Genomic DNA, 25,224 nt, shown 5'->3' with positions numbered 1-25,224 from the left:
TTCAAAGCGCATGTGGATCAGGAGAGCACACAGAACGGGCAGAGGGAGGGAGAGCAGGATCTGAGAGAGATTAAATCTCTTTTCTGCAATCCACCTCCACCACTGCTCCAGGAGCCTGGGCTGCGTCGCCAACGTTAACGCCGCACCTTCGACATGATGGCGGTTCGAAGAAGTGCGCGGCTTGCAAGGAAGCCATCCATCCCGGTGGCCGAGAAGGCGCAAAGAAACTTATGCCGAAAGCTGGGACTAACCAATGAAGAGATGGCACCAATTGACGAGATCCTTCACGACTTCCGGTCAATGTTCCAGGGACCCCTCCTGGAGAACATAGTGGCAGCCCTGACAGCCATCTTTGGCCTTGACGATGAAGGTGCGGACATGCTAGGAGAAGTACTCATGAATCACGCAGGCACGGCCGCGGCAGAGCTACAACAGATTAATGGGGACCCCACAGCTTAGAGCGGCGACAACAACTTTGAGCGTCCACTGGCACCGTTCGTCCTTTTGTTTGTATCACCACCTGTACTGCAAAGCCCTGCTGGCTGCGACCTTCGTGCTTTTAACCTTCCACGCCCTGCTGGCTTCGACCTTCGGGCAATTATATGTATCATGAACCTACGAACTGCCTTACAATTATGGGGGCCTGCTACCCACGTTGTTCTTAGGCCACGCCTAACAACCACCAACAGTACCTTATGCATAACCGCCAACGATTTTAATCGCTCAAATCACTGCAGCGACGTACACCACATGAGGCAAAACACTGCATTATGACATACACCAACCTGGATATTTTATCGTGGAATGTTCGAGGGCTAAACGCGGCAGCACGCTGTCTATTCGTACATGATATGATGAGATCGATGCCATGCCAAATTGCATGCCTACAAGAAACAAAACTACAATCCATCGACTCCAGCCTGGCCACCTTTCTGGGAGCCTAAAAATTAAACGGCTTTGCATATAAACCGGCGATAGGCACGAAAGGAGGGATCCTCCTACTATGGCATGACACGGCGGTACAAATTCAAAACATAACAATTGGTAGATATTCCATATCGGCGGAGGTATCAATTCGGCATTGCATGACCACCTTCACGCTAACCACGGTATACGGCCCGGTGCGATGACCCGAAAAAGAAGCCTTCCTAGGACATATGCGGTCGCTAAAACCATCTGACGACACAAAATGGATAATCCTAGGGGACTTCAATTTAATCTACCGCGCAAGAGATAAAAACAATATGAACCTCAACCGACGGCTTATGAACAGGTTCAGAAACACCATCAACTACTGCGGCTTAAAGGAATTAAACCTGCAAAATAGAAGATTCACATGGAGCAATGAACGTAGGACACCAACGCTTGTCCATCTCGACAGAGTTTTCTGCAACCAAAGCTGGGACCTCCGATTTGATAATTGCCTACTGCACACGCTATCATCATCCCACTCCGACCACTGTCCTCTGCTACTAACCAGCCATGCCACCCTCCGACACCCTACAACTTTCAAATTCGAAAACTTCTGGGTACGCTTGCCAAATTTCCAATAGATAGTCTCCACGGCTTGGAATACCCTGACACATCATACGGAGCCTTTCCACAGGTTGGGCCATAAACTTTATGAGACGTCGTAGGCGTTAAAACGCTGGAGCAGATCAATGCTATCTGACGCAAGAATGAAGATGCATATGGCTCAGGAGGTGATACTACGACTAGATGAGGCACAGGATACCAGAGCACTATCTGCGGTGGAAACGCAGCTAAGGGGCAAACTGAAACAGAGACTCATGGGATGGGCCGTCATCGAGAGAGCCAGGAAAAAGCAATGCTCCAGAGTCATATACCTAAAAGAAGGAGATGCCAACACAAGGTTCTTCCATTTAAAGGCAAACGGTAGGAGGAGGAAAAACTTCATTCAAAAACTACGTCAGGACAATGGCTGGGTCTTTACCCATAACGACAAACAACAAATCGTGCAAGACCATTTCCAAAATGTTATGCGGGAACCGCCGCGTAGAACGCTCGACTTAAACTGGTCAGCTCTAACCTTCCCGGCCGTCGATCTGTTTACGCTTGATAACCCGTTCACGGAAGACGAAGTCCGGCGGGCCGTCTCACAGATGCCAAAAAACAAAGCGCCCGGACCAGACGGCTATACATGCCTCTTCTTCACCACCTGCTGGGAGACGATCAAAGGCGGCCTCATGGCGGCAATCTCTTCCTTTTTCAACTCTCGCTGTGCAGATCTAAACCTACTAAACAAAGCCACAATCATTCTAATACCCAAAAAAGAAGGGGCAGAGAGCATAGCAGATTACAGACCCATCAGCCTGATCCATGCCATTGCGAAGATCATAACAAAGACCTTAGCCCTGCGCCTAGCTCCATTCATGAACCAACTAGTCTCACCTTGCCAAAGCGCTTTCATCAAAGGACGAAGCATTCATGATAACTTCCTCTACGTCCAAAACCTGGCACGCCGATTCCACAGACACAGTCAACCGACCCTGCTTATGAAACTCGACATATCCAAGGCTTTCGACTCAGTACGATGGGACTACCTCCTCACCATGATGCAACGCAGAGGATTCCCACAAAAATGGAGAGACTGGATCGCGGCTATCCTAACCACGTCAACATCATGAATTTTACTCAATGGAATTCCCCTGGAACACATACAACATGGGAGAGGACTCCGACAAGGCGACCCGCTCTCACCGCTACTTTTCATCCTAGCGATAGACCCACGACAGTACCTGCTATCGGCCGCGACGGAAAAGGGACTACTTCATAAACTAAATAACCGTGCGTCAAGAATGAGAACATCCATGTACGCCGACGACGCGGTGATTTTCATTAAGCCTACTACACGTGATGTCACAAATCTGAAGAACCTCCTGCAAAATTTCGGGGAAGCGACAGGCCTCAAGACGAACATCCACAAAACTAGCGTCACACCGATAAGCTGCTCTAACACTAACATTCAGGAAGTGCTCCGCAACCTCCCTGTAGCGCAGAGGAATTTCCCGATAAAATACCTGGACCTCCCTCTAACGGTCGAACGACTACGCCGTATAGATTTCCAACCAATGATCGACAAAGTGGCAAGCAAACTGTCAAAGTGGAAGGGAAGGAACCTCACACAGGTCGGCCGGCTATGCCTCACTAAGTCCGTCCTATCCTCACAACCCGTCTACACCTTAACGGCCCTCAGAACGCCCAAAGAAGTACTAGAGGACATCAACAAAATAAGAAAACGTTTTCTATGGGCGGGAGACAACGAGCTCACCGGGGGAAAATGCAAGATCAACTAGACGAGGACAACTTTACCGAAAGAGCAAGGCGGCGTTGAATTCTAGACCTTCATGAATTCGCAAGAGCGCTCCGTCTTAGATGGCTATGGCATGAATGGGCTTCCCCGGACAAGGCGTGGGTCAGAACCGAAACACCATGCGACGACCGGGATAGACTGCTCTTCGCTGCATGTACGACGATCCAAATCGGCAATGGGGACAAGACACGTTTCTGGCAGGATGCGTGGGTAGCAGGCCGGCGACCAAAGGACATCGCCCCACAACTCTACGCAAAAACCAAAAGGAAAAAGAAGACAGTGCGAGAGGCACTCCACAACAACGACTGGATCAGAGATCTTCAACACACAACAGGCCTTACAAACACCCTTTTGAACTAATTCGTAGCACTATGGCCTCTGATCCAACAGTACCAATTAAATCCGAGCCAAGAGGACGGAAAATTACATGGAAATTCACCCAGAGCGGTCAATACACCATCGCTTCAGCATATAAGGCTCAACTCCTAGGTAGTGTGAAGACGACTAACCTTGCAACAGTGTGGCAAGCCTGGGCACCAGCAAAATGCAAAGTTTTTGCCTGGCTAATTCTCCAAAATAGGGTTTGGACTTCGGACAGATTAGCAAAACGGGGCTGGGACCACACTCCAACATGCACCCTATGCCGATGCACGATGGAGACTGCGCACCATCTCCTAGCTGAATGCAGATACACAAAACAAATTTAGAAACTCGTGGCCCAATGGTTGTCACAAGAAAGCCTGCAACCGGGTCAATGGAAGCACAGTATAACGGCCATAGATTGGTGGACCAATATCACATCAACAACAGGGATCCCGCGCAAAGCGACCAGAAGCCTCGCCCTACTCGTTATGTGGGAAATATGGAACGAGCGAAATTCCCGAATCTTCCGCCACCAGGGTTCCCCGACGACATCACTAATGGCGAAAATCAAATCCTCAACCAACTTGTGGTTAGCAGCGGGAGCGAGAGACCTAGCGGCCCTTCTTTTGTAAACATAACACTCTAGGCGCCTCCCCGCTCTATTTTTCCTTTTTTTCCCCTTTTCCCCTTTTTTGCCCGGTTCGCCGGCTGTAACCCTCCTCTATCAATGAAATAAGCACACTCTCGTGCCCTTTTCCTTTCAAAAAAAAGAAATCAACCTTTCTTTTTACCTACTGAAAATTGCTCCCTGAACTTCGCTTGCTTCCGTTTCGGCTTTTCATTAGTGGTGTGGATGGAAAGGTAGAGACCAATCCTCCTTATCAATGCTGTAGAGCTTAGGGTGGATTAACTGGGTACCTATATTATCGATTAATATCTTTCCCTTTAGATTATTTTACAGATGGTTGGATAAGCAGTAATTCCTGCTCCTAACTGCTTCTGATGTGATTTTTCTTTTTTCAGGTGCTAGCTCAAGATTCAGCATATCATCATTCCTGTCCGATGAAGTGGACTACTCAGATTTATTGTCTTTGCATGGGAATAGCAGTACAAAGCATAGTGGCTCTAAGTCTGAACTTGTGTCATCTCTCTCAGATGATATGAAGATGACCCGGACAGAACATGTTCAGAGTTCTGCACCCAACACAGATCTGGTTTGCACAAACCAACTTAACATACTCCTTGACTCTGTTAGAATATTAGCCTGAACTGATTCTTTTGGTGGTTGTCATCAATCCGTGCAAATATTCTTAGTTATACATCTGTAACTTTTTCATAGGCGGAGATGGATTTCAATGCTGATTTGCAAGATAGGCTTCAAAAAGCCTTTGATGAAATTGTGAGATTGAAGAAGGAAAACTTTGAAGAATCTTGCCAGCGCCAACAAGTTGAGAAGGAGCTCCTAGTCATCCACAAGACAGTAATTTCTTTACCATTTTTTCACTTTTCACTAATATCTATTAAATCACATATGGAGTTGGAAATCACGTGATGCCATGAACGAAGTATTTCTCCATTACCAAGTCACTTACTAAGCACACGCTCCTTCCATTTGGTATACATGATATCTAGTTAATGGAACTACATTTTCAGGCTAAGAAATTGCAGGAGTACCTCTTAAAAGATACGCAACGTTCAAGACAAATTGAGGAAGCTCGTGCCACAGATCAGTACTTGATAAAAAAACTGAAAAAAGAGATTGAATTGCTAAAGATCCAGCGTGATGAATATCTTGAAAAACTCTGCCGAGCAGGTGAGCAGATGTCACCCCAACAGTCAGAAGTGGCTTCAGAAGCTTATGAAAAGGATAAACACGAGATGGAAATACTGAGAGAGGAAATGATTCAGCTTAAAATCGACCGAGACAAATACCTCACAAAGTTTCAGGAGAAAAATGAACCAAATTTGGCGCCAATGGAGTGTGTTTCTGATACCGATTATGATACTAATGTCCTAGAAAATGAGTTAGAAGCACACAGACGCACCCTTGACGACCGTTTGCAGTCTGATAGGGACAGCACAATCAGATATCCTGAAAAACACGCACAGTTTTCCTTGGCTGAGCTGAAGCTGGCGACAGAAAATTTCAGCGAGTCACTAAAGATTGGGGAAGGTGGGTATGGGCGTGTCTATAAGGGCACTGTCTGTGACACCGCAGTGGCCATTAAGATTTTACGCCATAATGAGAACCTCCAGGGCTTACTGCAGTTTCAGCGTGAGGTAATTAAAGTAGTATGTTGTATTCTCAATTTCTCATGATACTAATTTTTACAAAAAGGTCATACAAAGTGATTCGTCATTTATGCTAATATTTCTAGGTTTTGATCCTTACCAAAGTGAGGCATCCACATCTTGTCAATCTCTTAGGAGCCTGCGATGAAGTGGCTGCTCTTGTGTACGAATAGTTACCTAATGGAAGCCTTGAAGACCGTCTTTCCTGCAAGGGTAACACCCCTGCACTCACATGGCAAGTCCGAACAAGGATCATTGGTGAGATTTGTTCTGCACTAATCTTCCTTCACAGTCATAAGCCCAAGCCGGTTGTCCACGGTGACCTTAAGCCTTCCAACATCCTCCTTGATGCTGATCTAGTGAGTAAGCTTGGAGACTTCGGCATCGCTCGGTTTCTTGTCCCGTCTGAAACCAGTACCATGGTCCACCTTACTGACCATCCGATTGGGACAATGTTCTACTCAGACCCAGAATACATGGCCCACAGTGAGCTGACCTCAGGATCAGACACCTACTCGTTTGGTATCATCATCCTACGCCTCTTAACAGGGGGACACCCAAGGGAGATAGTGAAAAGAGTGGAGGATGCAATGATCAACGATGAACTGCACACGATCATTGACAGATCCGCCGGTGAGTGGCCCTTTGTGCAAGCGCAGCAGCTTGCCCGCATCGGTATGAGATGTGCTGCGGAGAAAAGGAGGCGCCGAGCGGATCTTGCCACTGATGTGTGGCTGGTGGTTGAGCCGATGATGAAGAGTGCCTCCTTATCATCGTGTCCGTCAACATCTTCATCAATTCAGGATGAAAGCAGCGTGCCACATTACTTTTTATGCCCCATTTTGCAGGTAGGAATGTTGTTTCACGTTGAATTCTGATTGTCATGCCATAGTAGTTGCTTTCAGTCATGAAATTGTGCTGACATATTCGCATTGGTGCTGTTGATGAGCTCAGAATATTATGAGGAATCCGCATATCGCAGCGGATGGTTTCACCTATGAAGCTGATGCAATAAAGGACTGGCTTGAAGCCCGTGACACGTCACCCATGACCAATCTAGCACTTCCCAGCCGTTCAACAATTCCAAATTCCGCTCTTCGCTCAGCCATTCAAGAACATCTTCAGCGTGGGCCGTGATACAGGCCCCTCGTTTTGGGAGTTTATATGCCTTCATCTATATGATTCTTGATTCACGTCTGCTTGAATCCTGATTCCTGAAGGGGATGCAAGAAAGCTAGAAACTTTCCTTTTCTTTGACATGCACCTACAAATTGTTGAAACATGTGCATAGCTGGTTGTGATTTGGAAAGAGAACAATTTTTGTAACTTGCCAAGTTCTGAGTTCTCAAAGATGGATCGTCAAACATTTTTTTTACCTTAATTATTCAGAAGACAGATGTTTTATAGAAGAGGGACTAAAGGAGTTCGATCATGTCCCAGGTCGCCATGCACCTACAAATTGTTTTCTTTAGAACCACACTACAGATTGTTGGAATTGCAGTATTGAAGTATATACGTTTGCTGAAGGGGTGCGAATTGGTTCCATATTTTCAATTAATTGAATTTAGTTTCCAAAATGTGACATTTTAGAAAATTACTTCAATTAATTAGAGGTTTACCCTTTGGCACCCTTTACCATTTGCATAATTCTTCCAGAAAAAATATACACGCCAAGTCAGTAGATGCCTCCCCCACGCCGGTTGACTTGGGCTGCCGTCAAATCTTTTTGGCACCACATACACGTAGGCCATCTGTCAGCGTCATTGGTCCCGGGGTGCCACGTGGCAGTGCGACCAGTCCACCCGCCCGAGCGAACTAAGCTCAGTTCAGTTGGTTGGTTAGGATCCTATGCCTCGTCGAACTAACAACACCCGCGATATTTATTCCCGCGCTAGCGATCGCCATCAACTCGCGGGCTAATCCAACCCACACGCCTCGACTTGCCCCGCACGCACGCGCGCGCCATTTCGCTCCGCCCATCATGGACGCGTGGGTAGAGGAGAATAATGGCGGCGGCGGGGACGGCTCCTTCTCCTCCAGCACCGGCGGCGCGCCGACGGCGGAGATATTCGAGGAGCAGGAGGACGGGGAGGGGGAGGAGAAGGTGTTCGTGGCGGTGCCGGGGCAGCACAGCAAGAGCGGCAGGTCCCTTCTCACGTGGGCGCTCCGGCACGTCGCGGCCGTGGCCGGCGCCGCCGTGGTGGTGGCCCACGTCCACGTTCCGGCGCAGATGATCCCGATGAGTACGTGCTCTCGCTTCGCTTCCTCGCTGCTCGCGCGACACCGTACCCTCACCGTCGCATCGGCCGATCGGGCTCGCGCGGTTCTGACTGAGAAGAACGCGCCAACGCGGTTGCTGATGTGTATTTGCGTGGGGGCCCTTGCATTTCCCTGAATTACTCGTTTAGCATTCTGGTTTGTTTACTTACCGGAACCCCAAATGCGGCGCTCCCGTCGTCGCCGTCGCCGGCGGAGGAAACAACTTGGCGCGGTGGCTCACTCCGGTGAGAACATTTGGGATCTCCATGTGCCGGCGCAGGGGGTTCCACCTATCCGCTAGGTTTGTACTGAAGGTTTTTCTTTCGGCTTGGGTCGAGTAATGCGGTTACTGTTGTTGTGCAAAGGCCGCGCCGTTGGGATTTGTATTCGCTTGTCTGCTTCGCCAATTGGTTGTTTTTTTTTTGGCGAGGGAATTGGTTGTTAACTAGATTCCGGTTTTCATATATACAACAAATTATACCTGGAAATTCTCTCTTACCTGGAGAACAGAACTCTGACAGATTTGCAGTCATGGAGTGAGATTAATTCAGAGTTGAAAAATAGTAACCGGAATTTGACCCCAATGCTGGGGTGCTAGTATCTTATTTTCTTCCTCTGGTTAATAGAAGATACCTAGTCCTATTGTGTAAATTTAAGTTGTTTAGGACGCCCTACTGTTATGCTTTGTGTTTGTTAAGTCCTGCTGAAATGCAGTATGAATGTGATGATTGTTATAATTAGATACTTCGTTTGCGTAATATATACACTTACAATATCTTCTCATTACTTATCAGTGGGGAGCAAGTTCCATGTAAGTAAACTGAGACCAGAGCAGGTCAGTGCTTACAGACAGTATGAGAGGGAGAAGGTTGAGAAGCACATGGATGAGTACATTCACCAGTGCTCCAAAATGAAGGTGCAACCAATAATATTTCGGTCTTTCTATTGCGAGAAGCATTTCAGAGTTAAATGAGCATGGCCAGGGCATTTATTGAAGCATTATGCCCTTTTCAGGTCAAATGTGAGAAACTTGTGACTGAAAATGACAATGTTGCTAAAGGGATCGTGGAGCTTGTTTCGTTGCACGGTGTGAGCAAACTCATCATGGGAGCAGCTGCTGACAAACATTACTCTAGGTATGCGGCAAAGGTTCACGCTTCAGCATTCACATCCACTGGTTATACTGTTGTGGATTATAAATCCTACTAAGTGACGCCCTACTTCCTAATTCCAGGAAAATGAAAATGCCTAAGTCCAAGACGGCACTTGCTGTCCTGCAGAAAGCTGATGCTTCATGCAAGATTTGGTTTGTTTGCAAGGAAAATTTGATATACACCAGGTCAGAATTTCGATTAACGCAGCACATTCTCCATCTCATAATGTTAGCTAATGTGAGTTTGTCTATGAGCAGGGTGCAAACCATGCTACTGTACTGAATCTAACTTGGACCTCCTATTTGCATATCGATTTAAGATTATTCTTGTCCCTGTCTGCACATCACATTTTAGATCCTACCATTTTGTTTCTGTTCAGTTTTTTTTCCTATAAGCACTTAATTATTTTCTCTAAACTTAACTTTAAGCAGGGAGGCTGGTGCTCCTGTATCTCACAATGCAGCAGCACTCCCAGCTAGCAAAAGTTCAATATCCACTTTATCTGAGTGGGGTGGACAACCAAACGGATATGCAAGCAAAGAGGTTGATGGTCACATACAGAGGTCAATGTCAGAAAAGGTTGTGGCTGCATCTGTTAGAACATCATTGCGACTACCTTCTCGATTGTCTGTGCGGACAACGTTTAGCAGGCAAAGCATAGAAGATAATTCTGCCAATTCCTGGGATAGCGTTCCAAGAGGAAGTTTTCCAAGTTCGCACCAAACATCCTCTACTGTGACTGATGAGGGGTTCAGTGACTCCAGCTCGTTTTCAACACCTAGTCATGATGCCTCTGAAATCCTACCCTCTGTGCATGAGGGGCGTCATCTTCAAAATCCGGCTTCATACTGTGAACAGGTTTGCTTTTTGGACCCAAATTAAGCAATAGATGGTTGAGTTGGGACTTAATCTGATCAGATGCTGGTGCATGACAGGATGCCATGAATTCAAATATTGACATATTTGATAAACTTGAAGAAGCCTTCACTGAGGATGAGAAGCATCAGAAACAAACATTTGATGAATCTATGAGGAGACAAAGAGCAGAAGAAGAACCGATTTTGTTTCACCGAAAGGTAAAATCTTCACCACATTAGCATGAAAACCATGTAGAATTTGACACAAAGTTCTGATGATTACAGGCAAACAATTTTGATGATACATCTTTAAACGAGGCCAAGCAGAGGAAAGAAGTCATAGAAGCTCTAGCGAAGGCAAATGGTGTCATAGAATTGATGAAGCAAGAAATGGATGCACTTAAACAGGACAGAGATGACATCATTGATAAGCTTGTTAAGATGAGTGAACAGAAGGCGACATTGGAGCAACGAGTAGATGAATATGGTGGCATTGTCAAGGATCTTGAGGATACGTTGGCAACAAGTAAATCCCTTATTCATTCACAGCAGTTGGAGTATGATAAACTGAAGCATGAAAGGGACAATGCACTCAAGGATGCAGATGAGCTGCGTAAAGAGAAAGAAAAGACAGTATCGTACTCAAGTTTGACATGGAATACTGAATTCTCTTTGTTAGAGCTGCAGTTGGCAACACAGAATTTCAGTGACACAGTGAAAATTGGTGAAGGTGGATTTGGGCGTGTCTACAGAGGTTTCCTGCGCAACACAACAGTGGCAATTAAGATGCTGCGCTCTCATAACCTACAAGGGCAATCACAATTTCGGCAAGAAGTAAGAATAGCCAAAAGCTTGAATTATGCAATGTATGTTACTGTTTGGTCTTACTAAAGTGATTTTACTGTGCAGGTTGTTGTTCTTAGTAGGGTGAGGCACCCAAACCTCGTAACTCTTATGGGTTCTTGCTCGGAAGCTTCAGGTCTTGTGTATGAATTCCTACCAAACGGAAGCCTTGAAGACCGTCTAGCCTGTGAAAACGACACGCCTCCACTAACATGGCAAGTCCGTACAAGGATCATTGGTGAGATATGCTCTGCACTCGTCTTCCTTCACTCTAACAAGCCTCACCCAGTAATCCATGGTGACCTCAAGCCTGCAAACATCCTCCTTGATGCCAATTTGGTCAGCAAACTCAGTGATTTTGGCATATCTTGCCTCCTAGTTAAATCTAGCACAATGTCCACAAGCATCTACCAAACAACAAGCCCAAGAGGGACTTTTTCCTACATGGACCCTGAATTTCTTACAACCGGGGAGCTAACAGCACGGTCTGACATATACTCTTTGGGCATTGTCATACTCCAGATGGTAACTGGGAAGCCAGCTTTAGGCATTGGAAGGGCAGTGGAGGATGCACTTGACAGAGATGAGTTGGAGCTTCTTGTTGACAAATCTGCTGGGCAGTGGCCATTTGTGCAAGCCAAGAAGCTGATGCTTCTTGGTCTGCAGTGTGCAGAGCTTAGCAGAAGAAGGCGTCCTTATCGTATGAGTGATGTCTGGTGCGTGATTGAGCCCCTGGTGAAGTCAGCTTCACTGTCAGCCACACCACAATCATTTGGACATCAGTTTGTTGAGAGGCACACACCTTCTTGCTTCTTTTGTCCTATTTCTCAGGTATGTTTTATGTCCATTTATTGTGCCTGTATCTTTAGTTATGCATTTCACTAGAATAAGAAAACCAAAATGTTGTGTAGTTTATTTACAGGGCTCAAGACAACCGGAGTAACTCATACTGCTGAAAAAACATAGAAATTGCAGTTCTCAACTGTAAGCAATAAGTGTTTTTGTTTGCTGCAGTTGAGTGTTATAGAAATACAACCCCATCCCAAAACTCTCTTAGTTTCCAAGAGTGTCATTCTCCATCCTGAAACCATCTGAAAGTCATTTTTTGTGTTAGCTCTTCTTGGAGCTTAGTGCTGGATTAGATTTTCTAACTTATTAAATAGACCTCTGGTGTTCTTAGTCTAACAATATGTCAAAATTAAGATACGGGCCAAGCTTCTTGTGGTGGACTGGTTAGAGCGTTGAACTCTGGGAGTCGTTGAAACTCCCACCCCGACCCGGGTGAAGCACGACACCTTCTTAGAACAAATCCTGGGTGGAGTCTTCCCCCGTGGTTGAGTTTTTTTAAAACAAAAATATGATACGGCAGCAGTTTTTTTTTTCAGAACATAAAACCATTAGTTTGGATTTTTTGGTTAATATAACACATCACCTATCTTCATGATTCAAAATGCTCATATTTTTCTGAAGTTAACCAAGAAAAAATCATTTCCAACTAATAGTAGCTTTTGTTGGTCATAGGGGTAAACTTCGTACTGGGGTCTTCAACCTACAAACTCACACTATCATGTACCAAAAAGTTAGTCATGTCAAACTAGTTACTGCATCCAATCTCATCCAGATTTATTATTTTGGCTTCATCTTACAGATTTTTGTTGGTGCCAGGAAGCAAGGGCTATCGAATATTGTTTGCTTGTTAAAGTAGAGAATTCTTGTGCTTGCTGAAGTAGAAAACAAATTCATATAGTGATGTGAAGTGTCGTAATAACGTTGATTTACTAACAATTGGTTCTATTTTTTTTCGTGAAACAAAATTGTAGGTGGTCATGAGGAATCCTCATATTGCCGCTGATGGGTACACTTACGAAGCAGAGGTCATAAAGGGATGGCTCCACAGTGGGCGTAGCATGTCCCCAATGACAAAATTACCTCTGGCACACCATCATCTCATCCCGAATCGCGCTCTTCATTCTGCCATACAGGAACATTTCAAGCAACAGCAGAAGCCACCATCGTAATTGTTTTTTTTTCCTTCTTCGAGAACTTGCAGGAGATCAGTGCATCATGCCATTAAGAGAAGCAAAGATGAAGCAGACAAGAAGACCACAATTGGTCCATTAAGCTTGAACTTTGTTACAATTATGATTCGATATTCTATTGTTCCATCAGAAATCTTCTTTCTGAAACGTAGCGAGCCGCAACTTGCATTGAATTCATTTGTACATGAGTGTTGTGCTTGGAACAAAAGTGTTCCAGCCTTCCAGGTTCAATCGGCATTGAGGGTTGTGCTTTGTTAGATACTCAGGAGGAACTGCAAGTATTCAGCAGATCAAATTTTTGTAACCAGAGCATGTTCTCCTGGAGATGAACCATTTCACGAGATGTAGAAATTAATTTATATCTAATGTTTTCCATGCCATGTGATAAGCTTTGGTTATGTGGATATGGAAGCACTGCACTTTTCACATTCGATCTGCAAGTAAAATTGGAACAGTTTGATGCTTAGATAAGCAGTATCAAGTGTCCATCAATGATGACAGATATCTTTTGCACACTTTGGAATTCATGGACCCGAACAAAAGGTGAGCCTGTGTCAGAAATATATCAAAGGGTTACAAATCAGAATTCAGAAATAATGTCAATATGGTTAACGGCGAATCGGCGACCACTTCCTGCGGCACGGATCAATGCAAGTGGTAGGAAATCTAGAACTGGATGTTGGACTGGTAGGCCGTGTCGGCCTTCCAGTTGGCCGGGATGACGTCGGTGGCGACGAGCTTCTTGCCGGACTCGCTGGTGATGCGGATGGAGAAGGGGCCCTTGAGCTCCTTGGGCGTGTCCATCCTCCAGATGGCGCCCCAGGAGAGCTTCATCGGCCTCCACTCCGGCGACGCCTTGTCCTTGAGCTCCATCTGCACGATGTCGCCGTCGTCAGCGACGAACTTGACTAGCACCGCCAGGTAGTTGGGGTTGCACGCCTTCTCCACGTGGAACACGATCTTCTGCCCACCGGTGTACTTGCACCGAACCCTGCAGGCCGCACAGTTGATACACTGTCACCTTTTGCACGTACGGCTTGCACAGATCGTGGATGAGTTTTGATAGATCGAGCAATGTAATGACCTCCTGAACTCCAAGTCGATGATCCCGGCGTGGCGGAGCTTGTCGTTGAGGCCGGGCTTGGCCAGGGCGCCGAAGGCCTTGCCGCTGAGGTCGAAATGATAGGGGGCGATGGGCTCGTAGTTCATGTCGGTGATGAACACCGTCACCGGCTGGTTAGAGCACTCCACCGGCGCCTTGCATCTGATCTGCATGCAGCAACGCCACGAGCAGTTTATATATTATATATAACATCTAGTATATTTCAAGAACCGCCCTGTGTGCTGGCTGTGCACGCACGCGAATACGTCACGCAATGCAATGTGCAAGCAATGCGCGCACCTCGTAGCATGAGCCGCAGCCCTTGCCGTCCTTGAAGATGGGGACGTTGCCGCAGGCGGTCATGCCGCTGTAGGGCGGCAGGTTCACGTCCTTGATGCCGCAGGCGCCGCCGTTGTCGTCGGGGCCGGCGCCGGTGGGCTTGCCGTACCAGGTGGCCCTGGCGGGGAGCCACTTGCCGGTGTAGCTGGCCGTGATGTTGGGGCCGGGCGGGAACTTCGGGGGCCCGCACGAGCCGCCGCCGCCGAGCGCCGCCAGGACGGCCGCCACGGCCACGATGTTGGCGAGGGATCCCATCTCTGCCAAACTGTTATTCGAATGTGCTTGTGTGTGGTTGTGACCTGTGATTGTGACAAAACAAAGTGTGCGGGGACGGGCTACTTATGGAGAGGGACGGGTGGTGGAGCAGTAGGGGGTGCGACGCCGCGGCCGCGCGCGCAGGCCGGGCGACCGCTAGCGTCGGACGGACGACGTGCGAGAGCGCCCCAGGTTTCGGCCGGCCGGTGCGTGGTTTGGGATGTTTCGACGGTTGTTTGCCCACGCGTTCGGGTGGAGCGAGCGGCCGGCCGGCGTTGGGCTGTGCGCCCCCGCGCGCGAACGCTCCATGCTCCGATGTACGGCCTCGCTCGTGTTGAAGTTTGGAACGGAGGCATAGATGCATGATGATGGGACACTGGGATGCATGAGTTCAAGCCATTCTCGATCTATTGCGAGGATCGATGACATACCGCTAGAGTAGCTCGACTACTGCTCTTCGAAATCGCCGATCCAAACTAGGAGTAGGATAGAATATAGATACGAACTCGTACGGTGTAACGCTATAATAATTTTTTTCGTGAATACGTTGGAGAGCTACGTATCTTTGTACAACACAGGCGAACAGTCACACGCACACGGAATGTCACAAATGAGAGATAGCACGAAAATGTAAACAACCAGATAACTGATTAGGAACAGCAAGAGACAGCTATGCCTCGCCCAACGAACCACCTGGCGCCGGCCAACCTAGAGAGGCAAGATATTTTGCGCCCGAAGCACACCAGAGCTGCCCCTCTTCTGAAATCTCCCTAACCAAACGTCCAACGCTCTTGACCGACGATTGATTGAACACTTGATCATTGCGTTCCTTCCATAGTTTCCACGAGATTAGCATGAAGGCGGAGTCCAAGCCTCTTCTTTTGAGAGTGTTGATGTCCCTTCTCTTCTGAAGCCACCAATCAAGTAGAGAGACCCCTTGTGCTAGAGTGCAATTCTGTATGTTCAGGAACCCGCTGACCTCGTGCCAAACTTGCTGCGTGTAAGAGCATTTGGAGAACAGATGATCTGCAGTCTCCTGTTCTTGGTCACATAGTGCACAAGCAGCTTGATCTTGCAATCTGCGTCGTTGTCTCCTGTCCGCCATCCACAACCGATCCTTGATCGTAAGCCACATGAAAAACTTCACTTTGAGCGGTGCCCACGCTTTCCAGATGGGTTCATCTGCAGCGAATGTGATAGCAGTCTTGAAGAACACCTTGTATGCTGATTTCGCTGAATAAGTGCCGGAGAGATCCCATCTCCAAGTGACGGTGTCTTCTACGCGTGCACTTAGCTGAATCCCTTGCAGGGCGTGCCAAAGAGCAACATATTGAGAAATGGTGGTTACGGTTAACCGTCCGGCAATGTCTTGAATCCATTGCTTGTGTTGTAAAGCTTGGGCCACTGTCCATCCGCGTTTGATTCTTGGTCTGATCAGGTTGCATAGCTCTGGTGCAATGATGCATGGCGATGAGTGATCCAACCGTTTGTCTGTCCAAAATAATGCTAAATTTCCATCTCCTAGTTGCACCTCAATGCATGCCTGGAATAACTGCTGCAGAACATGATCTTGCCCGAAATCAAGTTGCATGTACCTCCAGGGGCTGTAGGAATCAGTTTTTTGCAGCCATAGCCACCTCATTCTCAAGGAGAAAGAGGCAATGTGAAGATCAGGAATGTCGAGCCCCACAAATTCAGTTGGTCTGGAGGCTGATGGCCATGCAACCAAGCATTGCCCACCATGAGCTTTGTTCTGAATCCTCGGCGCCGCTTGTCTATTTCTTGTAGTACCCAGCTATCGCGCAAATCGAATACAACTCCAAGACAACTTCTGTTAGGACTCCGAAACATGTCTTCAACTCATCAATCAATTCTGTCCAGAACTCGAGTCGAATTGGAGATGATTGAAGGTCACAACTCCAACTCGGACTCCCTCGAAGAATTCCCTTTATCAAGACCGCAGCAGGACCTGGTAATTACATCAACCTCACAAGTCGTTTACTGGCTAGGCATGAGGCCGTTGTTCCTCAACCAGAACAACGAATCCCGCCTCATCACGCACTTGGATATCCTCCCTTACCAAGAGGGTACCCCATTGTCTCAAATTTATGAAGAAGATGGCTCCACAAAAGTCATCACATCGAGCTCGGGTAGCTACTCACCCGACAGAGAACTTTTCACCATGATCACATTCGCACATTCGCCGATGGAGCGGGAAATAGCGGTCAACCCCAGGAACAGAGGACTCCCCAACAACTAAACCACCAGGCGACCGAAGTCTCGCAAGATGAGTTATCTGCCAATGCCCTGGGAGATGAAACCAGCAGCCAGAAAGCCCAACGATGGCAAGAAACGCTCAGAGAGCACATCGACAACAACTACTCGCATCTAACTTCCCAGTGGTCAACCTGGATAGAGCTTTTGAAGCAGTTCTAGGATGACAACACAACACACCGCTCACCGCCGTGGCCTCCATCAACATGCTCTCCCACATTATGCCCCAAGACAAATATAGTGTCTTGATAGGGCAAATAGCAGAACATGCATACGAACGAGGACCATCCATGTCTCACTCACAATCAGTAAGAAGTCAGTATGAAAATAGCAGAGGCCACGGAGGACCATCCACTCGACACCACGAGGAAGCCAGCATTGGCGAAACGAGGCTGAAGCACCCAGGCACCATCGAATTGAAACCGAGGCACCTAGACAGAATCGAGATTTAGTCGAGGGCCCAAGGCAAAACAGAGACATACCTGAGGGTAGTCGCTCGAACCCCGGGGGAGGTGGACGCAACACCAGAGATAACCCAGAATAACCGCGCGTAGTCATCGACCTCAGAGATCAACTAAACAACAATCACGATGCACGCAATGTAATCAATAACATCCGCCGCGAACGTGAAGTTGACCAAGACTACAGAGGTGAAGACAACGACAACTTCCCTACCTTCACAAGACGTTTCCAAAACGCTATCTTACCCGAGAAATTTAAACCCATGGGAATAACCAAGTATGACAGCAAGTAAGACCTAGTTCATTGGCTCTGCTGCTACTCCTTAGTAGTCTAGGCCATAGGTGGCGGTGACGACACAAAGGTTCTCAACTTTCCCGTATGCATGGAACCAACACCACTGACCTAGCTCGAATCATTAAGGCCAAACTCCATCGACTCATGGCAAGACCTTAAGAAAGCTTTTACAAGCAACTACGCGGGAGCAATGCAGTGCTCTGGTAATAGAATTGACTTAGCACAAGTCAAGCAACTAAAGGACGAATCACTACGCAGCTACCTGCGTCGTTTCTTTGACAAAAAGGTTAATACCTACCATTTTTAGTCACCAAAGTAACTCCAAAGAAATGGAAGCAATTCATGAAGAAAAGAAGAAGAAATTGGCCAAAAATCAAATTCGGGTCAAATTTGACCGAAATTTGAATTTTGAATTCGAAATTCAGAAAAATTTGGCAAAAATATGGAATGGAGGTGTAAGGGTGATTAGAACTTAAGGATCAAAATTTGGGACAAGGATTGGTCCTGAATACCTCAAGAAAATCAAAGAAAGAAAATGAAAAACAAGGTTACTGTTCCCCGTCCGACAACAGCAGTTTCAGAAAAACAGCACAGAGTTCATTTTTTTGGAAATTAAATTCTGTTGAAATTTTCAAATAAGTGGATCCAAACAACTATACCATATTAAAGTGTGGACTTTGGACAAGAATCTTCAAGTGTTGTTGATCAGGAATAGTAGAGGGAACCATTTCAAATGGAGGCCTAAAGTCGGCACTTTGTCACAGTAGGCAGCCTTGCTGAAAATGGCTAAGTCTGAAAACAGCAATATATGGCCGAGTTTGGAGCCGATTTCAGAGGAATGTAGATCAAAAGGTGTAGGTGTTTTTGGGCAAAATGGAATCCTTAGATGTTGTAGAACACATATGGGAAGAAGTTGGACTACAAGGAAGGGATTTGGATCACTGAATTCATTCACAAAGTGAGGTAAATGGCACTGTCATGTAACTGACGAACTGAATGCCGAATTTCAGAGGAATTCAGGCAAATGGAAGAAAGGATTCAAAATTTGACTATATTCGGATGATTATCTCGGGTCAGAGCAAAAATAAAACTTGGAGAGTTCAAGTTTATCTCCAACTTTGATTAAGACACTTGTGCACCGTTGGATTGGAAATCGACCGTGACTTAGGTCTGAAGTTCGAGTGTCAGAAAATGAAAAAGGGAAGGGGCGACAGAGCAAGCTCGATGTGTCGCCGCCGCCGTCCTCGGTCGCCCGCCAGCGCGGCAGCTACGCCACCTCCTCACCACGCAAGCCTACGAGTAGACCACGGTGTCGCCCATGCGTGCAGTAAAACGTTTGTATATCTACCGCTCCCGCGCCGCCCGTTTTACCGCCGCTCTTTTCACCGCCGCCGCTTCTCTGTCCAAGCCGCCGCCGCCGGGTAAAATTCCCCCACCACACCGCCGCTCTCGTCGATTCCCTCTGTCTACATCTCCACACATACCCCACCAACACCCCTAGCCACTTGTTGCCCAGCTTCCCCGCCGGCGTGCCAGAACTTGCCCCCGTTTCTGTCCGCCGTCGCCGCACCTCCTGCTCACGGTGAGCACCTCCTTGCGCTTGCTCTCTTCCTTCTTGGGTAGTCGTAGGTAGGTCCTTGGGATGCCAGGATGGTGTAGTAGTAGTCGTCGGGGTAGGTTGCGCCGTCGTCGTGCGTAGCCGCAACCGGCCGTAGGTGCCGCCGCCCGCCGCCGTGGAGGGAGTGGCTCCGGCCATCTCCCGAGGAGCTGTTGCCACGCACGGGTGCATGAGGGCACGGAGAGGCTTTCCCGACCTAGTCCCGCCGCCGGTAGGGCGCCGGCCGGCGAGCCGCGCCGCCCCTGTCGCGCTCGGGATTTTGGTGGGAGGAAGAAGAAGCCTCTGGTGCTGCGGGCCCACGCGTCAGAGGGGAGAAGGAGGAAAGGTAGAGGCCGGCCGGACGCGGAGGCTAGTTGGGCCACGGTCTTGAAGGCCCAAGAGCGCGTGCGGTTGGCCGGTGGAAGAGAAAGGCCGGAGGTCCAGAGAATCCAGCAGGCCGGCGCTGCGGAGGAAGGAGAAAAAGAAAGGTGGGCCATTGGGCTGTCACCGGTGAAAAGAAAAGAAGACAGGAGAAGAATCGGCCCAGTAAGGCCCGGCCGGGGGAGAAATAGGCCGGCGGGTAGGTTGAATAGGAAAAAGGTGGGTCCGCGCCGCGGGCCCAGTGTAAGAGAGAGGGGGTAGAAGAAGGTCGCGTAAGAAAAGTTGCCGGGGGAGTTTTTCGGGAAAATTAGATTTCCTTTATAGAATAAATAGTTTAAATCCGAATCTCTCCATTTAAATCACAGAAATTTCTAGAAGTGTCCAAAATTAGTGAAACCAATTTTGTTAGGCTTGTTTTATTTTCCTTTATGCATTAAAATTTTTATACCCTAGAAAAATAATAAAAATTTGGGTATTTATTTAATACCTTTCTTTTAAGGTAATTAAATAAATACTTAATCTTTATAAAATGCATAAAATATGGAATAACATTTTCATAATCACAAATTATTATTAACCCATAAGAAATTAGGTTTTCAAGTTCGAAAATAATTGTAACCTTTTCAAAAAAATAAAAGAAAGGCCTTAAGTAAGGATAATGAAGGAAATAAAAATTGTGGGCTAATCTTTTCGGGTTTTTGTTTGTTGGTTTGCAACTTTATCATGATAAATTGTACAGTCCTTGTTGGCTTGCAACTTTATCATGAAGGAAAGTTGTACAGTCTTGTATTAAAAAATTTGCATTCCTAACCCTTGCATATGTTATGTTTTAGACACCGAAGCACCAGAAGGAGATTACTCGGAATATTCAGAAGGATCTTCGGAGTTTGAGGAAATCTTTGAATTAGTCCCCTGCGAGGCCAACCCTTCGGACAGTGCTAACTTTTTAAGCGAACAAGGCAAGCCCCGGTGCATTACACCTATTATTTCGAGAGCAATATTTCATGTGTTCTGTATTTAGCTAATTGCTATATGTATGCACTAAGTCTAGGAGTTGCTTGAAACCCATTCTTGTGCATTATCATACCTTGTTTTAAGGATATCTTTGCCACTTGTTCAACCTTTAGTAGATAACCCAAGTCTAGAATTGCTTAGTCGCTTAAATGCTTGGTTTACCAACCTTAAGGAAAACTTTTGAGTCATACATGTTAATTATGGAAAAATGACTTGGAAATTGGGAAGCGGATAGAAGCTAAGGATGTAGTTCTGTCTGGTAATTTAATCTGGTTAAGGCCCGATTCGTTGTCTTAACCTTCGATCAAGTGATACTCATCTGATCACTTACTGGGTATGGGACCAGTAAAGCCCAGTAGGTTAGTAAACTCTTTGATCGGGAATACTTCGTACCCGCGCTTGACGTGCTGGAGATTGGCAGGGGCGTAGCCTGAAACTCACATGGTGATCAGGCCAGACGTGGGGTCCCATGTGGGGGTGCGTCCCTGGGTCCGGGTAGTCTTATTCCCAATCATTGGATTTGCTAATCGAAAGGTCGTTACGTACGACCTGGATAGTCGTATATAACTGGTGATTAGGGTACTCTCCTGCAGGATGTAATATGATCCGGATCGCCGCAATTCTCGGTTATGAATGCACTTGAACACTGTTGAGCATCGTAGTATAAATTCATGAATGTCATATCTTTTGATAATGATTGGTGTATGACTTAATACCTTGTTGTTCGCAATTAATCTTTTCTCATCATCTAGAATGGTTAGGTAACAACTTAACTCAAATAAAAGATAAAACTAAGGTGTCACTTGTAGTAAGCTTTTCGGCAAAAATGTATCAGCCAAGTAGAACAAAAGGCTATCATGTACTTCCAAGAAAAACTATTATATTGGTTAGTCGGGTAAGACTTGCTGAGTACCCCGTACTCAGGGTTATCTCTTGTGGCTATCTTTTCAGAAGCACCGCCGGAGTCTACCGAGGAGGAAGCTCCAAAACCCTAGGGTATTGTTATGAGTCTCACAATACCCTTAGAAGAAATCTCATAATGCTCATCTCCATCCGAGCCGTTTTATGTTTTTAAGTCCTAGAACTTTGTCTAACACTGCACTATTAAGTTTGCTTCAAACTATGTCTTGTATTAACTCGTACCTCTTGTATGTATGTAAAAATGTAATATTTGTTGATGCTATCCCATCGCGGATACAATCCTGAGGTATGGCTATGAGACACGACGTGGATCTTTCGAGGAGTCCTTAGGGACACTCGACGGACGACCAGACTTATATTGTTTTAAGTGTGTTTCGGATAATTGCTGCGTTGGCAGCATTAAGCGCATTTAAACCAGTTTAAGTTGGACGGTTCCGCCACAGCTGGTATCAGAGCCGTAGGTTGGGATAATCAACAGATATTACTATTAAAAACGAGACTCTATTTTTAAAATAAAGAAAACATGAGTCACAGGTGGCAGTAGTGTTAACTGGTTGTTTGTTTTGCAGATGCTAACTGTTTGCTGCGTGTCGCTAGTATTCGGTAATATATTATTAGAGAGAGATTACGATGCCACCAATTTTTCTACAAGTGTGTATATGGGTCTGTGAGTGCGTAGGAGTCGTTGCATCATGTTGCATAAGCATGTTAAAAAAACTTTTGGGTTTGGTGAGTGCCGTTAGACCTAACCTCGTTTCTTTTATAGGATGTTCCAAGAAGGCTACACCGACCAAGATGGATGGACCCGAGGGCATTACCTAGATAAGCCGGGGTTTGTGCAGCTGCTATGGAAAACGCTGCAGGAATTAGGCTTCCATAACCCTCCAGAATATTATTGGAGAAAGGAGGACACGAGTCACAAGCAGTATTGCACTGTTTATGTGCATATTCCAGATGAAGACACCAACCCCAACTGGCGTCTAGAGGAAGTGATGGAATCAGGCTTCGAGTTCAACGACACAATTGAAAGGGCGGCTATGACTGCTCTCACCGATTTATGTGAAAAGCACAAGGTAGAGATAGGGTCGAGCTCTGCTCGATTCTATCCTATAAAGAATCAAGACGACAGGATCTGGAAGAGAAGGATTAAAGCCTTGAAGAACACTTCTCGTGTAGAGCATGACATCTTGGTTGCTGCTGCTTCCGAATACATGACGGCCATGTACAACTTGCACCAATCTTGCATCAGAGAGTATTACAATCAGAGGAAGAAAAATGAAGATGCCAAGATGGAGTTAATGGGTGCCAGACACGATAAGGAGTCGTACAAGAAGGCGACATTAGCAAGGGAACACGACATGGAGAAAATAATGAGAGAGCAGTCCAGAAGAATAGATGAATATGAAGAGAAACTCTGGGTAATGCAAGGATTCATAGAGGCCAGTAGGAGCATGGCAGACAGGGCAAGAGAAGAAGCTGAGTCCAATGTTAATAGGCTCGAGGCAGAAAGATTCCAGCAGCTGGACGAGATCTTATCACTTCGTCTAGCTTTGGAGGAAATGCAGGCCCAGATACCTGCGCAGAACATGGTCAATGTTCCACCGCCTCCACCACCAGAAGAACCCCAGCCACCGAACCCAGAAGAAGCAAACCAGTTGGTGGATGTTGTAGGAGTGGAGGGTGATATTGCTCCACCTGCAACTCCCGAGATTGACTTATACGCTCATGAGAACTTAGAAGGGTTTGATATTGACATGGAAGATGATCAGGGTGAAGCTCCCATGGGAAATCAACAATTTGCCTGGGCCAATGCAAACTCCGATGGGTTAGATCCACAAGGCTACGGGCCAATGCAGCAGTGGGGTGAAGCGGAGCAACAAGACGGGGAAGAAGAAGAAGACCCCGAAGAGATGGAGGGAAATTCTGGAGTCAGTACCTCTGCATCCTACACTTCCTATACTTCGAGTGACCCCGGGCCTGAGTCAGAAAGTGAGAACTCAGTGAATCAGGCCCCACTTGTCGCTCCTCCGGGACAGACGCTGATGACAGTGGACCAAGATATTTTGCAGGCAGCGATGGCCCGGCTAGGACTGAATGCCGAAGAGCTAGGCATCTACCCTTATGATGGTTGAAGCAAGACCGTAACTGAGAGATGTTGTAATGTGTTGACGCCGGATTTCGTCATCAGAAGAATCGGCGTCAAAGAGAAAAGAAATCGAAGGAATACAGAATCGGTCAAAAGGAGCTACAGTGCGGAATCGGCCAAGTGTTTTTTTACTTCACTTCAGAGTGAATACGTCCGATTCCCAATCGGCAATCCTTTGCTGATGAGAAATCGGCCGATCAGGAAGGAGGACTAAAATGGGCCTGTATGGGCTTGGTTAGGTGGAAAGATTAAGGTGGAGTTCAGCCCACGAAGCGTGGGGTAGTTAGTTTAACACGGATTGTGCTTGTAGATATTTGTTTTCTGTTTGAATTAGAGATAGAGTCCTAGTCGGTTAAGAAAATTATTTGTACGGGGCTATAAATAGCTACCTTTGTAAATCTGTAAACACAACAATCAATCAATACAACAAGTTACTTTATTCCTCATACTTACTTTCGAGCAGGCGACTTCGCCACCACTTTTCCTTTTCACGAGTTCGTACGAATTGGCAGGGCTGCATCATCTTGATCTCCGGCCGATTCTGTAAGTTCCGTTTATAGAGTAATATCTAAGCTTTAACTTCCGGCGCATCGCTGTTGTTTCGTTTAGATTTATTCATCAGTTATCGATATTAACTAGATTCATAGGTTTTTACCTGTTTTTCTAGCTTTTATCACCAGTTATCCCGCTAGGAATCGGTAGTATCGGCTTTCATTACCTTCTGTTGCTAGATCCATCTGTTGCCGATTAGATCTTTTTCTAGTACTGTTACTACATACCTTGTATCTATTACTTTAATATTTTTCTATCTACAAGGCTACAGGGATCGTGCTGTCTAGTAGCCGATTTCTCCACTACAGTAAATCGGCCGATCTGCCGATAAGCTTTCCCGATCGGAAACTTAGCCGATCGTAGTTACTGAATTTGACACGTGTTCTTCCTTGCCAATCAACAGGTCAGATTGGCTGGCACGCCGCGCGAACCGCACCAGGGCATTCACCCGAACAGGAGCTAAGCAGATTCTCCCGGGTCGTGTGTCGGCCGCTGGACCGATTTCTAGCGCCAACACACTTTTGGCACGCCTGGTGGGACCATAACAACCACTGTCATGTCGAAAGCTGCTGAAGTCACCGAAGATAACGTCATCGAAGTGACGGAAGCAGATCTGAAGGACGACCAAAAAGAGGATCTGAATCAGTATTTGGAGCAAGTCCGGAAAACTTGCTTGAAATCCTTCAGTCGTTCCAGGAGCGGGGAAACTATTAAAAAGTCTCCTTTTCCTACTCCCCGCCAGATCA

At 46.7% G+C, this 25,224-nt stretch overlaps 4 protein-coding genes across 5 annotated transcripts; 3 read left to right on the top strand and 1 right to left on the bottom strand.

Annotated features, from left to right (window-relative positions):
- Window positions 1-5,042: 5,042 nt before the first annotated feature.
- On the top strand, window positions 5,043-6,162 carry LOC111258467 (U-box domain-containing protein 70-like). Its single transcript, XM_022829747.1, has 3 exons — window positions 5,043-5,177; window positions 5,351-5,977; window positions 6,076-6,162. The coding sequence occupies exons 1-3, from the start codon at window positions 5,043-5,045 to the stop codon at window positions 6,160-6,162; spliced, it is 849 nt and encodes a 282-aa protein (XP_022685482.1).
- LOC111255825 (U-box domain-containing protein 70-like) lies at window positions 6,086-7,260 on the top strand. Its single transcript, XM_022823190.1, has 2 exons — window positions 6,086-6,837; window positions 6,944-7,260. Exons 1-2 carry the CDS (start codon window positions 6,409-6,411, stop codon window positions 7,124-7,126), a joined length of 612 nt encoding a protein of 203 aa, XP_022678925.1. The 5' UTR covers window positions 6,086-6,408; the 3' UTR covers window positions 7,127-7,260.
- Window positions 7,261-7,923: 663 nt separating this feature from the next.
- Window positions 7,924-13,496, top strand: LOC101758536 (U-box domain-containing protein 33). 2 transcript variants are annotated; one of them, XM_004986771.4, is made up of 9 exons: window positions 7,924-8,232; window positions 9,043-9,164; window positions 9,263-9,384; window positions 9,483-9,587; window positions 9,834-10,260; window positions 10,338-10,478; window positions 10,545-11,093; window positions 11,169-11,933; window positions 12,923-13,496. In XM_004986771.4, the coding sequence occupies exons 1-9, from the start codon at window positions 7,971-7,973 to the stop codon at window positions 13,118-13,120; spliced, it is 2,691 nt and encodes an 896-aa protein (XP_004986828.1). In that variant the 5' UTR covers window positions 7,924-7,970; the 3' UTR covers window positions 13,121-13,496. The 2 variants fall into 2 exon arrangements, with proteins under 2 accessions (XP_004986828.1, XP_022678590.1); XM_022822855.1 differs by lacking the exon at window positions 7,924-8,232 and adding an exon at window positions 8,270-8,549.
- Window positions 13,497-13,658: 162 nt separating this feature from the next.
- On the bottom strand, window positions 13,659-14,837 carry LOC101781594 (expansin-B9). Its single transcript, XM_004983677.3, has 3 exons — window positions 14,544-14,837; window positions 14,226-14,410; window positions 13,659-14,132 (listed from the first exon to the last, which is right to left on the bottom strand). Exons 1-3 carry the CDS (start codon window positions 14,835-14,837, stop codon window positions 13,808-13,810), a joined length of 804 nt encoding a protein of 267 aa, XP_004983734.1. The 3' UTR covers window positions 13,659-13,807.
- Between the last annotated feature and the right edge of the window lie 10,387 nt (window positions 14,838-25,224).

Source organism: Setaria italica, chromosome IX (assembly GCF_000263155.2).
Source record: "Setaria italica strain Yugu1 chromosome IX, Setaria_italica_v2.0, whole genome shotgun sequence".
Lineage (NCBI taxonomy): Eukaryota > Viridiplantae > Streptophyta > Magnoliopsida > Poales > Poaceae > Setaria > Setaria italica.
This window is presented reverse-complemented; position numbering and strand designations above follow the sequence as displayed.